At 33.3% G+C, this 14,886-nt stretch overlaps 3 protein-coding genes across 6 annotated transcripts; all 3 read right to left on the bottom strand.

Moving 5' to 3' along the window:
• Positions 1-5: 5 nt before the first annotated feature.
• Positions 6-2,909, bottom strand: RpS11 (ribosomal protein S11). Its single transcript, XM_080158139.1, has 3 exons — positions 2,733-2,909; positions 856-1,023; positions 6-195 (listed from the first exon to the last, which is right to left on the bottom strand). Exons 1-3 carry the CDS (start codon positions 2,907-2,909, stop codon positions 82-84), a joined length of 459 nt encoding a protein of 152 aa, XP_080014265.1. The 3' UTR covers positions 6-81.
• Positions 2,909-4,614, bottom strand: RpS15 (ribosomal protein S15). The gene is made up of 3 exons (XM_080158140.1): positions 3,988-4,614; positions 3,506-3,727; positions 2,909-3,125 (listed from the first exon to the last, which is right to left on the bottom strand). The coding sequence occupies exons 1-3, from the start codon at positions 4,147-4,149 to the stop codon at positions 3,060-3,062; spliced, it is 450 nt and encodes a 149-aa protein (XP_080014266.1). The 5' UTR covers positions 4,150-4,614; the 3' UTR covers positions 2,909-3,059.
• A 2,157-nt stretch (positions 4,615-6,771) lies between these two features.
• Positions 6,772-9,288, bottom strand: LOC145317184 (RNA-binding protein squid-like). 4 transcript variants are annotated; one of them, XM_080158137.1, is made up of 5 exons: positions 9,130-9,196; positions 8,242-8,543; positions 7,708-7,978; positions 7,313-7,610; positions 6,772-7,135 (listed from the first exon to the last, which is right to left on the bottom strand). In XM_080158137.1, the coding sequence occupies exons 3-5, from the start codon at positions 7,948-7,950 to the stop codon at positions 6,936-6,938; spliced, it is 741 nt and encodes a 246-aa protein (XP_080014263.1). In that variant the 5' UTR covers positions 7,951-7,978; positions 8,242-8,543; positions 9,130-9,196; the 3' UTR covers positions 6,772-6,935. The 4 variants fall into 4 exon arrangements, with proteins under 4 accessions (XP_080014263.1, XP_080014264.1, XP_080014261.1 ...); XM_080158138.1 differs by having other exon boundaries at positions 9,048-9,130; XM_080158135.1 differs by lacking the exon at positions 8,242-8,543 and having other exon boundaries at positions 9,130-9,288.
• Positions 9,289-14,886: the final 5,598 nt, after the last annotated feature.

Here is a 14,886-nt window from a genome sequence, read left to right on the forward strand (position 1 = left end):
GCAAATTCCGAGCTAAATATTTTATTGAGAGAAACATTTACAATGAAGATTGGCTCAGCAGCTCTGTTTATCCATCTCAGCTTAAAACTTCTGGAAGGCCTTCTTGGAGGCAGAGGACTTCAGAACCTTGAGGGTATTGAAGCGAACAGTCTTGGACAGGGGTCTGCATTCACCGACAACGATGGTATCCCCGACCTAAAAAGAAATGTTTTTAAAATTAAAGTTATTGTCATTATTGTAAAGGTGAAATTAAAGATTTTCTACAGTTTATGGGTTTTTAAGTCTGAGGAAAACTCCCTTATTTTAGTCAGTCTATCAAAACCAAAAAGTCTACATGTCCAATTTAAACATTTCAGCTATTTAAAATGTTTATGAAACTTATTCATTAAAAATTTAACCAATATTTTGACGCTCTGAAAATAAATTCCAATTACAATGTTACGAGTGAAGAATCTCTTACAAAATAAAAATTCGAAAATATAAGTGTACGTACAAACTACATTAAAGTAATTTTAAAACGGACTTAATAAAAGCGTCGTCACTTATTAAATGTTGGATAGACATTTGAATTGTATTGAAAAAAAAATAGTGCAATAGAGCTGGTGCATATTTGTATTATCAAAAACTTCCTAGCATCCTATCAATAAAATTATTTTTTTTTGTGTCTACTTACAACAAACTATTGGACCGCGATTGTTTTAATAATAGGTTGATGAGTGGTTTTATCCACATCCTTTTAAAACAGAGCCCCTTATAGATCATAGGGGCGCCGCTAATATAACTTCAAAAGCAACTAAAATTATAACGTTTCACCTATGTGGTTGGCCATTATGTGCAATAAGAAAGTAAAAGTACCGTGACGTCTCTGAAGCATGGAGACATGTGAACGGAAAGGTTCTTGTGCCTCTTCTGAAAACGGTTGTATTTCTTGACGTAATGCAGGTAATCACGCCTGATAACAACAGTCCTGGTCATCTTCATCTTGATGACGACGCCAGTCAAGATACGACCTCTGATGGAGACCTAAACAAAAAATTCTCATATTCAAAATAATTAGGGTCAAGCGGGGCATTAACCGGTAAGGGGCATTACCGGTAATTTTTTACCCACCTTCAGAAAATAACATTTTACTCCATGTTCTAATCGACTGACATAAAAAAAACATAAAAACAAATTTGTTCCTTATTAAATTGCCTACAAAAACGTATGAAATGAAATTTTTGTGAGATGAATTTTAAGGGTACTTTTTGGGTCTCAAAGTCAAACGAAAATTTTTTTTTCCAAAAATTTTTCACCTAGGTGTATAAAGATCGACCTACACAAAAATTGGTAAGACCTAGAACTGATCCGTAAAAACCTTATGAACTAAGAATTGCCCGCTCTTTCCAAATCCGTTGAGGGCTATTTTACGGCAACGTCGAAAAAAAATTCAAATTCGATTTTTAAGATCAATTTTCAGGTTTTCTTTAGTAAAATCTAAAATTCAATATGGGCTTTTTAAGAATTAGGCCAAAAAAGTGAATAGAACAGGTTTTTTATATAACAAAATTTATTTTATTTTTTAAGAAAATTTTTGTGGAAAAAAAATCGAAATTTCTAGTCTTTAATAAAAATGATTTTTGACATCGAAGGAATAGTCCGATCTTTATGAAAATTTTTGTGGATAATCCCTGTAACCTATACTAATGATTATTTATGTTTGACTGGTCGTTTGGCCGTTTTTCATAGATTTTTTTAGGTTGAAAAGACACATTCCATCGATACGAGTTTTGGCGTGGGTCAGCGTTACCCACAATGCCCCACCGTGGGGCATTTATCTGTAATTTCTTTGAGTCCAATTATGACAAACTTCTAAAAGTCCTAGGATAACGTCCTATTAGTCCTTTTTGTAAGCTTTCTAATGGTCTTGGTCCCATTTAAAAATATAAATATTTACCCCAATTTTTTTTCTCAAAAAACCGAAGAAATTACCGGTAATGCCCCGCCTCACCCTAAATTTACACATTTGTTATATTCTACAGTTTAAGATTATTCTAATAAAGAGGCTAAAAATTTTATATAATGCAGAGTCTAATTTTACAGATTTACATTCATAGACAGAGAGGAGAAATGATTATTAATTAACCTTTAATATACGGAGTATAATGCAAAGGGCAGAAGTGCAATAAATTATAGACGACTGAAAACCACCATAAAAAACGGCGTAACAGTCAATTACATACCACCGATAATCGTAATTTTCTAGCAAGGATTACAACAACAAAAAAGTTTTCGTTTGTACCGAAGAGATCCACACATTCCACTTTATTGGTTTTTAATTAATATCGCAAGTTAGATCACTGCTAATTATGGCCTTAAACCACCCCGGGAGCTATGTGAAGCTTCTAAAAAGGAAAAAACCGTATCGGTTCAGTGGTTAGCGTAATCCTTCAGTAAAGTTACTTTATTACAATTATATTTCTATATTTCTTCATTTTTTCCATTTCCCCAATCTTCTTGGTGAAACAAAGGAGTTCTTTAAATATTTTTCCATTTGTGCAGAATATACACCCATGCACTATTCTAGAAATCATTGTTCCAAAAATAAGCCGAGATAATTCAGAATTTTGTATAAAAAACCTTCAAACGTCAAACTCTCAGTTTATTAATTTTACTATCCACGGAATAAATAAGATGCGATATTTAACACTTTTAAATGGGCGGATTGCAGCTACGTAACAAAACTAACTTACATCACTAGTGAAAGGACACTTCTTGTCAATATAGGTTCCGTTCTTAGCCTCCAGGGGAACCTTGAATCCAAGACCAGGATTCTTCCAGTATCTGGCCTTCAGACCCTTGGCTGGTGTCTTCCTGTTCAAGTTGATGTTCTTCTGCTTCTGAAATGCTCGCTCGTTTAGCTCGTACATTGTTTCTGAAATACAAATTTCAATTTTTAATTATAAACCCTTCACTCGAAGTTGTCACAGTACAAAGTTTATTACATGACAAGATGACAAATGTATGTAGATAGTAAACTGCTCGAGATCCAAGTTGTTGTTGTTGTTGGCTGAGGATATTTACTTGAGGGGGATGAATCTTGAAGAGTGGGTAGCACCAATACCAGGCCTACCGTGCTTGACAGGCTGAAATAAAAATAAATCATTTAATATTTCTTTTCATAATTTATACGAGAATGAAAAGGTACTAAATAAATATTTGATAAATAAGTTTTTAGAACCATTACAATAGTTGGTAAGATAATTTTTGACATTCCGATTAGAATCAGATTGATGAGCCTTGTCTTATTACTAGTATATCTATAATAAAAAGTTAAACGATGTCAGTCAAGTCTAGTGGTAGCAAGATTTCAGTCAGCCTGTTATACAATGCATGAAAGACATTAAGGAGTTTAAATTAATGGAATCTACTCCTAGTTTTCCTAGATTTCAGGCAATACCACATATGTTCCTCTTTCTCAAACAATTATTCAAATACTGTCATGTGTTAGAAATGAAATAATTACCTTGTAAGACATAGCGAACTCGGCCAGATAATGTCCAATCATCTCGGGCTTAACCTCAACCTGGTTGAAGGTCTTGCCATTGTAGACAGCAACAATGGAGCCAACCATCTCGGGGAGAACAATCATGTTTCTCAGATGGGTCTTGACAACATCGGGCTTCTCGTTCAGGGGACATTCCTTCTTCTTCTGGCGGAGCTTCTTGATGAGTCCCATGTGCTTCCTCTGAAATTTATGTATTTAATTATGGTCAATAAAATTCGTTCATGTGTCAAAGTATAAAACCAACAAAATAGTGATGACGTGATCGTTACAAAATAAGGAGTTTTTTTTTAATAGAACGCTTGCTCATATTATTAAAAAACAATGTAGGGTGGAGGTAGTCTCCCTTGATTATTTAAGTTCGGTCGAGTTCTGTATGATGTAAGTACATTAAACTATCACCCCCTAATGCAAATTTATTTTAAATAAATATACATATATACCTTCAGACCCTTTGCCATTCTCCTCCTGATTCTGCAGGGGAAGAGCTCCATGAGCTGCTCATGGGTGAGGTCCAGAAGCTGGTCCAGGTCGACGCCACGGTAAGTAAACTTACGGAAGGTCCTCTTCCTCTTCAACTCGGCGGCAGCAGCATCATCAGCCATTTTATCTTCTGAAATCTAATCATGTTCTTTAATTAGTGTATTAGCAAGTATATAACCATTTTACTTATACAATTTAAAATATTAACAGACAGTTTAATACTATTTATAAAGATATAAATTACAGGCTTTGGAAAGCTGCTGTAACCTGCAATATAAACCACCTGATATTACAGATTACATATCCCACAAAAATTTAGACAAAAAATAACTAGCAGTTTCAATAAACAAATCTTACAACACAAAATTACGAATAAAATACCCTCAATAACATACATCTGACGAACAACTGGCATAACCCCCATTAATACTAAACTACTTTTAAGTGTTCCGGAGCCGGAGCAGCAACATTTTTGGTGGAGCCGGAGCCGTTTTTTTCGTTAAAAACGGCTCCGGCTCCAGATTAGCTAAAAGTGATTTTTTAAAGTAATAATATAATTAGGCAACGGTCTATTTCCATATAATGAACTGAAAAACTTTTGTTACTACAATTAGACACACATCCTTCTACTTTTATATAGCTTTAATCGAATAAAAGCAATATATTTTATATTATTTATTTTATCAATTTCAATAATGTAAAAAATTGATATTTTGATTTTAAGGTAGGAGCCGGAGCCGCATCAAAATTAAACGGCTCCGACACCCAACTTTATAATCGTCATACTCAAAAAAAACTCTTGAATTGCTAGTTATGAGAAGGTTATACGCTAAACAGAATGAAATAACAGTGGTTAAGAATTTAATAGGGTAATAACTTTGCTATATACGGAAAACTTGCGTTAAAACTTCATATATACACCCAATGACATACTAATGCTTTCACACTTAAATAATTTCTCAATTCTAAAACTTCAAATTAACTACATTAACACTGTAGGACATACTTAATTTTCACATGCACCCTTAATTAATAATGTTCAATTATATTTACAATTAGAAAAACATAGAATCCTAATCACTATTTGTCACTAATAAAAACTTAAAAATAAAAGACGGTAAGTTTATTCCAATAATTTCTTAATTTTAAAATTTCTATCTAATGTAATATTGAGCAGCTCGTATTCACATGTGGACTGAATCTTACTCCAGAATATTTGGTTTGGCAAGTACTTCAGAAAAGACGACATTTGATTTTAGAAAGAAAGATTCTTCGCTTTCTATTTCCGCTTTGTTACAAACCAACAGAAAGGTCTCATTTGCCTTTGCACTTATCGTTCTAATGCTTTGAATAATGCAGAATGCTGCTTGTCAGCTGGAAGGAGAATAGTCTTAAAAATTTACAGAGATCGGTTTTTAATAAATGCCGCGTTTTTTCGACAATTTTTTAGACTTTGATTGATTGAACGAAGACGATGGGAGAGTATACAACTTAAGAATTCAAAATTTTAAAATTATCATTTTAGCCATTTGTATATTGTCTAATTCAACTTAAATCCATTTTCGCTGCATATTTATTAATGCATCTTTTTAGATCTGTATTAGACATTATACAAATGGCCAAAATAATAATTTTAAAATTTTGAATCCTTATGTTGTATACTCTGTTTTAAAACTTATTTCATCTTGAAGATCAATGCCCCGTACAATTTTAACAGAGTATACAAATTAAGAAATCAAAATTTTAAAGTTATCATTTTAGCCATTTGTATAATATCTAATACAGCTCTAAAAAGATGCATTAATAAATATGAAGCGAAAATGGATTTAAGTTGTATTAGACATTATCCAAATGGCTAAAATAATAATTTTAAAATTTTGAATTCTTAAGTTGTATACTCTCCCATCGTCTTCGTTCAATCGATCAAAGTCTAAAAAATTGTCGAAAAAAACGCGGCATTTATTAAAAACCGATCTCTGTATCTGGACGCATGAGGTTACTGAAACGCCCGCTTAAACCTTGACTCAAAATTAAATGTGTACTTCGGTATCTAGTGCAGAGATGGGTTTTTGAGTCCAGAATGCCGCGTTCTTTCGCCTTTTTTTAGACCTGTCTTCTTCCGTCAATCAATCATTATGAAAATGCTTCGTAGGATTTTAACAAAGTCTACAACTTAGAAATTCAAAATTATTCGCAGCATTCTTGACTCAAAAACCCATCTCTGTTTAGAAAGGTCAAAATTGTCACTACAACCAACTACTAAACTAGGCTTTATCTCGCATCAGCTATGCCTGTGCGATTAACGAATTTGTATAGCTTCGAAACCAATTCGTAACTAATGTGTTATATCTGGTTCCAAGCAATACAGTAAAATAGTACATCTTTCTACGAATTATAGATTACTAGCGGCAACGCCCCCTAGAAGCCTATAGGTTGGCTGAGGGAAAAGTAAAGTTTGAATCAGAAAAGGGTGAAAAATCTTATAGGGGAATCTTTTTTTATTGGGAGGATAATGATACCCTCCCCTAAAATAGTTGAAAACTTTCCCTGGACGTGCAAGATGCTTCCCAGAAAAGAGCAACCATATTGGTTCATCGGTTATAGAACCTTCGCTACCGAAAATAACACTTTTATTATATTATAGACCATTCGGAGCTGAAAAAATCTTTCACTTCAATATTTGAGGAAAGCAGACTATAATATGATGCGTTAATTATGATGATGAAATAATAAAAAAAATAAGGTTATGTATCGGGTTTTTTATATTAAATTGAATAAGTTGTGTAAATGATACAATATTAATTAAATGTTGGTGGATTTTTTATGTAATTATTATACAATTATGTCACGTTCAACTATAACATAACTCAGGTATTTCTCAGTATTTCTGTATTCCACATGATCCTGTTTAGTAAGGCCTGCTGCGTCCCCTGCCTCCACGCCCTCTCTGTCCACCACGTCCCATCTTGCCACCGGCTCCACCATCACCGCCATATCCATAGCCGGGGTACATTCCGTAGCCGCCATATGCTCCATACCCGTATCCGCCATACATTGCGTAAGGATCCTGATACATGCCGCCATATCCACCTCCGAAACCACCACGTCCTTAAAAGAATTCATCCTTTGAAAGATTAATTTAGATTGATTTCTTTATTCTAGACAACTTAGAAACAACCTCGCTGCAAAGAAATACACTTTGATAGGATAATAAGGACACAAAAAAAGGGAGACTTGTTACTTTCGCAGAAAATGCTCTGCATATATTGCATAAAAATAACTTACCACCACCATTCTGGTTCTTGTTCTGAGCTCTCCTGATGTCCAACTCATGGCCGTTGATGGTAGCGGTTCCCTCCTTGATCAACTTCTTGGATACCTCCTCCTTCTCAAAAATAACAAATGCAAAGTTTCTTGGCTTGTTGTCGTTGTTCTTGTCGACAGGTTGTTGGATCTCTGTGATTGTGCCGTACTGTTCAAAGTATGTCTGTAGGTCCTCCTTGCTGATTCCCTCCTCTGGCAGTTTGCCGACAAAGATCTTGCCTGATCTACCCTCGGCCTTTTTGCATGTAACTTTCTTTCCCTAAAAGAAATTAATTTATATATATGGCATGGCAAAAGATGTTTAATAATATTCAAAGTGGAGATTTTTATGCAATAAAATAAGGATTTTGACTTGCCTTGATAACATGAGATTCATTTTCTGTGGCGGCAGCGATGGACGAGGGATCTTTGTAAATAATAAACGCAAATCCTCTTGATCTTCCACTGATGGGATCTGTCTTGAGGCTCAGGGTTTCAATCTCTCCAAATGTTGCAAAGTATTCCTTGAGGTCAGCGTCGCTGGCCTCTTGAGGCAGACCTCCGATAAACAATTTCCTGTCCTCCTCGGCGATACCGGTGGTTTCCATCTCTTCGGCCATTCTGATTTACTTTGGTAACAATTTAAACCTAGAATACAAACATAATGTTAATTACGTATATGCCAATATATCATTTTCCACTTAAAATTCAATCATAAAAATAATTGAAATTAAGAACTTGAAAGTCTGGAAATCTGTACAGCTGCTAAGAAAAAAAAGTAAAGGAAAAAATTAAAAGAGAAGACTTGATGAAATAAAGAACTGAAAACTGATGAAAACAGGCTAATCTGAACAAAGCAAAAAAACAACATTGTACACATTTGCTTCTTGTTTATTTACATATATTCTTACCCATACTAGTGCTGGCTAGGCAGTCTGGATACAGCTGTATCACCTCCATTCAGAGATTGTGACGAGATAAAATTATTTAAAAAACAAAATTTGATACTTTACTCTTTTATAAAGTTTAAGCTGAAATAAACAAGAGCTCTTTAAGTTACAACTGCAATCAAACACTGAATAAAAAACTGGAAAATTTTAGGAAGCAAAGAGAAAAAGGACGAAACTTTTAATTAGAATTCGTCGTCTCTCTATCCAGCATGCGCGCGCGTGTGCGTGACTGAGCTGTTGGCTTGACTCTTGCAACAGATCCACTGCAATACGCGAAGGTTAGTATATTATTATCATATATACGAGGATTCTAAATATTTTAGTACAAAACTTATATTACCAAACAAAAGTTTACCAAAAATGAAAAAAGCATTAAATACTAATAACAAGGATAGGAAAATTTTAACTAGAAATAAATAATTAAATATTAAAACAAGATAAATAAATTACTAGCGGCTGAGCCCCTGATATTCAGTAATTTGTTTTAATAAGGAGTTAACAAATATTTTCTTAAACAATCCCGGAGGTTTATAAGCTTCTTTCAAAGTGAAGGTAACATTCGGTCAAGTTGCATTGTGATATTAACGAACTAACATCTTCCTGCTTATTAGATATGTCTACGTTCAGTATAATTTAACAAACACAAGATAATCTATAGAATTATATCTAGAAAGTTGAATTTATAATGAAACAGAGAAATTTTGTCGGTAAATTTCTTCACAGCTTTGAAAATACACAAAACTACTATTTTACTGCTAAAAACTTACGTAAATAGCTAAACCAAAGTCTTAAATGTAATTTGTATCAATTTTAACACAATTATAACTAGAAAATGTGAAAAAATAATACCTTAAATAAGAAGAAAACGAGAGAGTTGTTGTAAAGCGTGGTTTCCAAGTGCCGGTGAAATGAAGAGAAATCCAAAATGGCGGATGCGGCGGCTGTGACCTGAATGGGAATTTTTCATATAAGTTTCGTATTTCCTAAAAGCTGTTTCTTTTAACAAAAGTAATATTTTTATTTTCAAAAACCGAAATTTATAAAAAGAATAATAGAATAAAACAGAAAAAAAGCTAGCTCTATATGAAAAAAAAATTACGGTGAAACTTTTTTAGGATGTTTAAAAAACAAACAAATAATATCGATCATTTCTGTCAAGTTTCTTTTTATAAAATACAAAATTTAACATTTTTTTGTAATTTTTTTCATAAAAAAATACTTTTATTTGAATTTCGATTGTTTTGTTTTTAAAACCCCAGGCAATGGCCTCAAATTTTGACGCATGCGCATAACGTTTGTTTATTTGTATAAGGAGATCCACAAATATTTTGGTATATAGGAGTTAAAATGAAGATAAGGTTTATATATCAATGTATGTAATTATAAGAAAATGTCATAAATTTTATACGAACAAGGATGACAACATCCATAAAAGCGAAGCTCTAAAAGGGTAGGACAAACGGACATTAACATTTGTATAATGTCAGAACTGAATAATCAGAATGCGAATGTATAAGAGTCAAAGCAAAATTGTAAGTAAATTTGTTGAAAAACTGCTTGATACAGGATAATGATTATGGACATACTTACATTTTTAGGACTTGATTATAGAGTTGCTTCGCTTATAATGTTGTACTTTGTTGTCCCAGGAATCAGTATACCAAAAATCACACCAATCGGATAATTAGGTCACATACAAAGGGGGGGGGGGGGGTCGAAAGTGACACTTTTTGAAACCAAAACTAAGAGTCAACAAAGGAACTCAACTAAAAAAAGGGTTACAGGTCTGAGATTTTGCATGGCAGTTGCTTTATTGGGGTACAATATGGAACTGTGAAGAAACGGCGGCGCAACCGCCGAAAACCGCCGTTTCCCGCCGTAATTTTTGTTGCCTTTTCTCGGCGGTTTTCGGCGGTTGCGCCGCCGTTTCTTCAGATTTCCATATTGTACCCCTATAAAGCAACTGCCATGCAAAATGTCAGACCTGTAACTCTTTTTTTAGTTGAGTTCCTTTGACTTTTAGTTTTGGTTTCAAAAAGTGTCACTTTCGCCCCCCCCCCCCTTTGTTGTTAAAATGTAAAAAAAATCAACATGTTTAAAATGGACGTACGGACATTCTGGTAATGATTATAGAGTTGCTACGCTTTCTAAATCGTACCTAACTACTAAAGGAATCACCATGCAAAATTTGAAATCGATAGGACAATTCTAACATGCCTAAATTAACGAATAAAGCTATTTAAAAAAGTAAAAAAATCAACATGTTTAAAAAGGACGCACGGACATTTTGGTAGTGATTATAGAGTTGCTACGCTTTCTAAATCGTACCTAACTACTAAAGGAATCACCATGCAAAATTTGAAATCGATAGGACAATTCTAACATGTCTAAATTAACGAAAAAAGCTATCCGTTACGGACGGACGGACGGACCGACCCTAATTATAGAAAAGCTTCGCTTTTAAAAAGAAAATAATAGTCATCCATTCTATTTGCAGATTAAAATATATAATTTAATATAGGATGGTTTGAAGCTATTTTTTCTTCCCCATGAATATCCAATAGAGATGCTAGTATAAATTTTTCTCAAATATTAATATACAGCATGATAAAAAAAACACAAAAACAACCAAAAAAGTTACTTTTAAAGGCTTTACTTATAGCTAGCGCCTGCCCTACACCCCTAGAGTCCTCCATGGGCACTTGTGGTGGTGGGGGGTTGAAATCGACCTTACATTTTCTATTTTAGTTTCAAAAAGAAAAAGTAAATAAAGATTTTTTTTAGGAAGGGATATTTTTTATTTGTGGGGGGATTGGGGACCGAATAGACCCATCACATTTTTAATTTTAGTTTTTAAAAGAAAAAGAAAAACAATTGGAGGAGGGGTATTTTTTTAGGGGCAATTTCTCTTACGAGGGTGCTGGTGGACCCCCACCAAAAAAAACAGTTATAAACCTTCGGAGGACCTATGAGAAGCTACATTGTAAAGGTGAACCATATCAATTCAAGTGTTAGTGGGATCCTCCGGTACACACAAACACAGAGATCCTGTTACTTTATCATAGGGATTTAGGGATTTTGGCTCACCCCCCGGGCCCCCCCCCCCCACCAATAAAAGAATATACCTATTCCACTTTCTAACAACCAACCCAATCAAATAAAAAATCTTTTTATTAATAATACTAAAATTGTTCATTGCAAAAAGAAGTAATGTTTTTCAACAACTGCAAAGACTTGTTTGTCGCTTGTTTATTTTAGATTTAAAAAGGGGAAAAATATGGGGTTTGGGATTTTTTTCTAGGGGCAATTTCTCTTGAGAGGGTGGTGGTAACCTCTCCCAAAGTAGTTATAAACCTTCCCAGGACCTATGATTAGCTACATTGTAAAGGAGAACCAAATATGTTGAGCGGTTATCGAGATACATTGATACACACACACACACACACAGAGATACACAGACAGATATTCTTTTACTTTTTTTTATAAAAATAAGGACATATGTTTCAAAGAATATTTTTAGTTTATTGGCTTGTAAAACACTCAACACTTTCAAATAAATTTTGAATGGACAGATACAATAGCCGAAATCCCATGTAATAGTGAAATGTTCTTTTTAAGAATGATAATAAGTGCCTAAGCCTATTGAAGTGCAGGGGTGTAAGCTTCAATAATAATGAACTCTAAGACCTATAGTAGACGTACTTACAAAGATATAGCCAGCTATTCTATCACTTTAGTATTTATACAGGATGACAAATGGTTGCTTATTGATGCTTACCACTATTAAATGATGTCACTTAAGAAAACAGTTATCTTTATTATTATTGCTGTAATAATTCAAATGTCATGCCTCTGTTATATCTTTTTAAATTGCACCAAGCACTTCGTACTCAAAGCCTAGGCTTATTTCAAAACTCTACTCTGCAACTGTGGGCTGTCTGTTCGACCAACCGATAACCACTGCACCATTATGTAAAATAACAAATTTTGAGAGGCTCGCAGTGTTAGAAATTCGAAGAGGGGCTGGTTAACCTAAGAAAGTAGGATGGGCTCTATCTATAATTGCAAAATTTTAATAAAAAGTAAACAATAGAACACTCGGATCGCGGTTATAAATTAGATTTAACAAAAATAAAAAGACGTACCATTATCATCACCTAATAATTATACATATAAGCAGTGCCTATTAATATTACTACAAAAAGCATATGATAATACTGTAAAATAGCTTATTTCTTGTGTTCATTTGATGGCCTTTGACATATTAATTTGTAACTGTTCTTATTTTTGCGGTTTTATTTTCTAGGTTTTTTTTGCAGAAGTTATTGCTTATCTTATAGAGAAGATTATATCTGTGAGGTATGACACAGCAGCACATGAGTAAATGTGTGTCTTGAATGGATCTATTATTACTTGGATCTTACACGAGATTTTCAAGTTCTATGATAGAGTGAACTCTGTAGCGGGCTAAAATAACAATATCCCACATCCACCTCCTTTACCCCATCCCCTTTTCTCCTACTGAATAATCGCCCAACAAATGCGAAGGGACATTGCAACCTAAATTGACGACATTATTTTCTTCTGTCATAATATCCACGAATATTCTACATCCAATTGTGTCTAGAGAGTATATGATGTTACACTTGACAAACTCGGTGTTACATATTTCATACACAACTGTGTCTTCCGTTTCCTCATTCCGCAGCCGAAGTTGTTGAGTTTTATAATACTAACAACTCTGCCCCTAGCATCTAGGTGCTGTGTATTTAAAGGTGGGAGGAAAGGGACTGAAATATAGCCGGAAATCACCTCTTAAATTTAAATAGATGGCCAAAAAAATCCTAATACTTTTTATGATTCTAGCGGCTTCGCCCCTAGCCTCTATCGGCCTTTTCCCAACAGGATCAAAGGATATTCTCTAACATCTTTTTATAATTAAATTTAAAGAATCTTTTATAATTTTTTAGGATTTTTATAAACTTTTAGAAATTTTTATATCATTTTATATTGAAAACAGTAAAAGTGTCGAACTATGACGTCAGAAAAAATTAACAATTAACCAATGAGAGGCCGCTATATATTTTACCATTGTGAATACTGGCTTCTCATTGGTTAATTGTTAATTTTTTCTCACGTCATAGTTCGACACTTTTACTGTTTTCTTTTATATTTTCTTATTTTCTTTCATTTTTAAATTTATCTTTTTTTTTGGGGGGGGGGGTAAATTTGTTTTTTGGGGGGTTGGGGATGTTCCACCCCTCCAACAAAATAGCTTAAAACCATCGCAGGACCATTATCTATATTCTCTGAAGTGGAGAGCCCAATCGGGAAAGCGGATACTGAGATATTAAGCTTCAGACGGACGGACAGACATCATTCTACTTTGAATTATAGAAGTCTGGACAAAACCACTGAACTAAATAACGATCCAAACGTGAATTAAGTAGTTTACCTAAAATTAGATGAAAATTAAACAATTATTAGTTGTTATATATCAACTTATCAAGGAGATCTTAGGTAACAGAACCACTGAGTTATCTACAATATACATGAAATATTAAAAAAATATTTGTTAAGAATCAATTTAATCAATGGCGTTTAGATCAGCACACCCCACCCGAATGCGTGTTAGGTTAGAAAAAAAACCCCGCAGAAACGGTTTACACAGGATGTACTGGGACCTTATAGTGAGTTCAGAACATGCTTTCCCTAAATTGAGTTAGTACCTTCCCATAGTAGAAAATTTTAAAATTACTTTTGGTTATCAAATTTTACTTTTATTTTTAGACCACCTTCACCTAACCTGCTCTATTGTCTTATTTTGTCTTTCATGTTAATCATGCAAACTCGTTCACATTACAGTTGAAATTACAGATATTGGAGCTTTCTAAAAAGGTCTCTAACATTTTTCTAGCTCTAATACTTTTTGACATATCTTATTTCAAAGTATTGTTGTAAAATCATCACAGCAAAAAGTTGAAATAAAAAAAATATCATTTTAGAGAAAATTACAAGTATCTTCATGTAAATCTCTCTAATTTTGCTCCAAATTGACCAAATTGGACAGTTAAGGTGCCTAAAACTATCTACATTCAATGGACAATCCAAATCCACACTTTTGAGACTTTATAAGTCAACAGGAGAAGGCTAAAATGTAATATCAAAGAAACAAATGTAATTTAATTTTAATTATAAATCACTTTTAAGGCATTTTTATTAATGTAAAATGTGTTTTAAGGTACAAGAAACTCATAATTGATTATGTTTTATTTTTTTTTAAATCTCAGTATTAGTTTAGAGTACCTAATAGTGTAAATTAACAAAAAAATGTGGCTTAAGAATAAATTGTTTCTTTTATTATATATGAGATCATCCATGAAAGTCTTTAAAATACTATTATTTCTTATTTAAGGTGGCAAAAACTAATTTTGTTTCATAAGGTTATAAAAAATTTAAAAGGTCAATCAACTATTCTTAGAAAAAATTACTAGAATTAGTAGATTAGAATTAGAATTTGTAAACTGCTTGGAAATGCTTAAAATTCTTACAAATTTTTTGTTTATTTTCAATGATTATGTCTATTTTTCTTAAGATATGTTTCTA

The sequence above is a fragment of the Acartia tonsa genome, chromosome 4 (genome assembly GCF_053477335.1).
Source record: "Acartia tonsa isolate MP-2025a chromosome 4, ASM5347733v1, whole genome shotgun sequence".
Classification (NCBI taxonomy): domain Eukaryota; kingdom Metazoa; phylum Arthropoda; class Copepoda; order Calanoida; family Acartiidae; genus Acartia; species Acartia tonsa.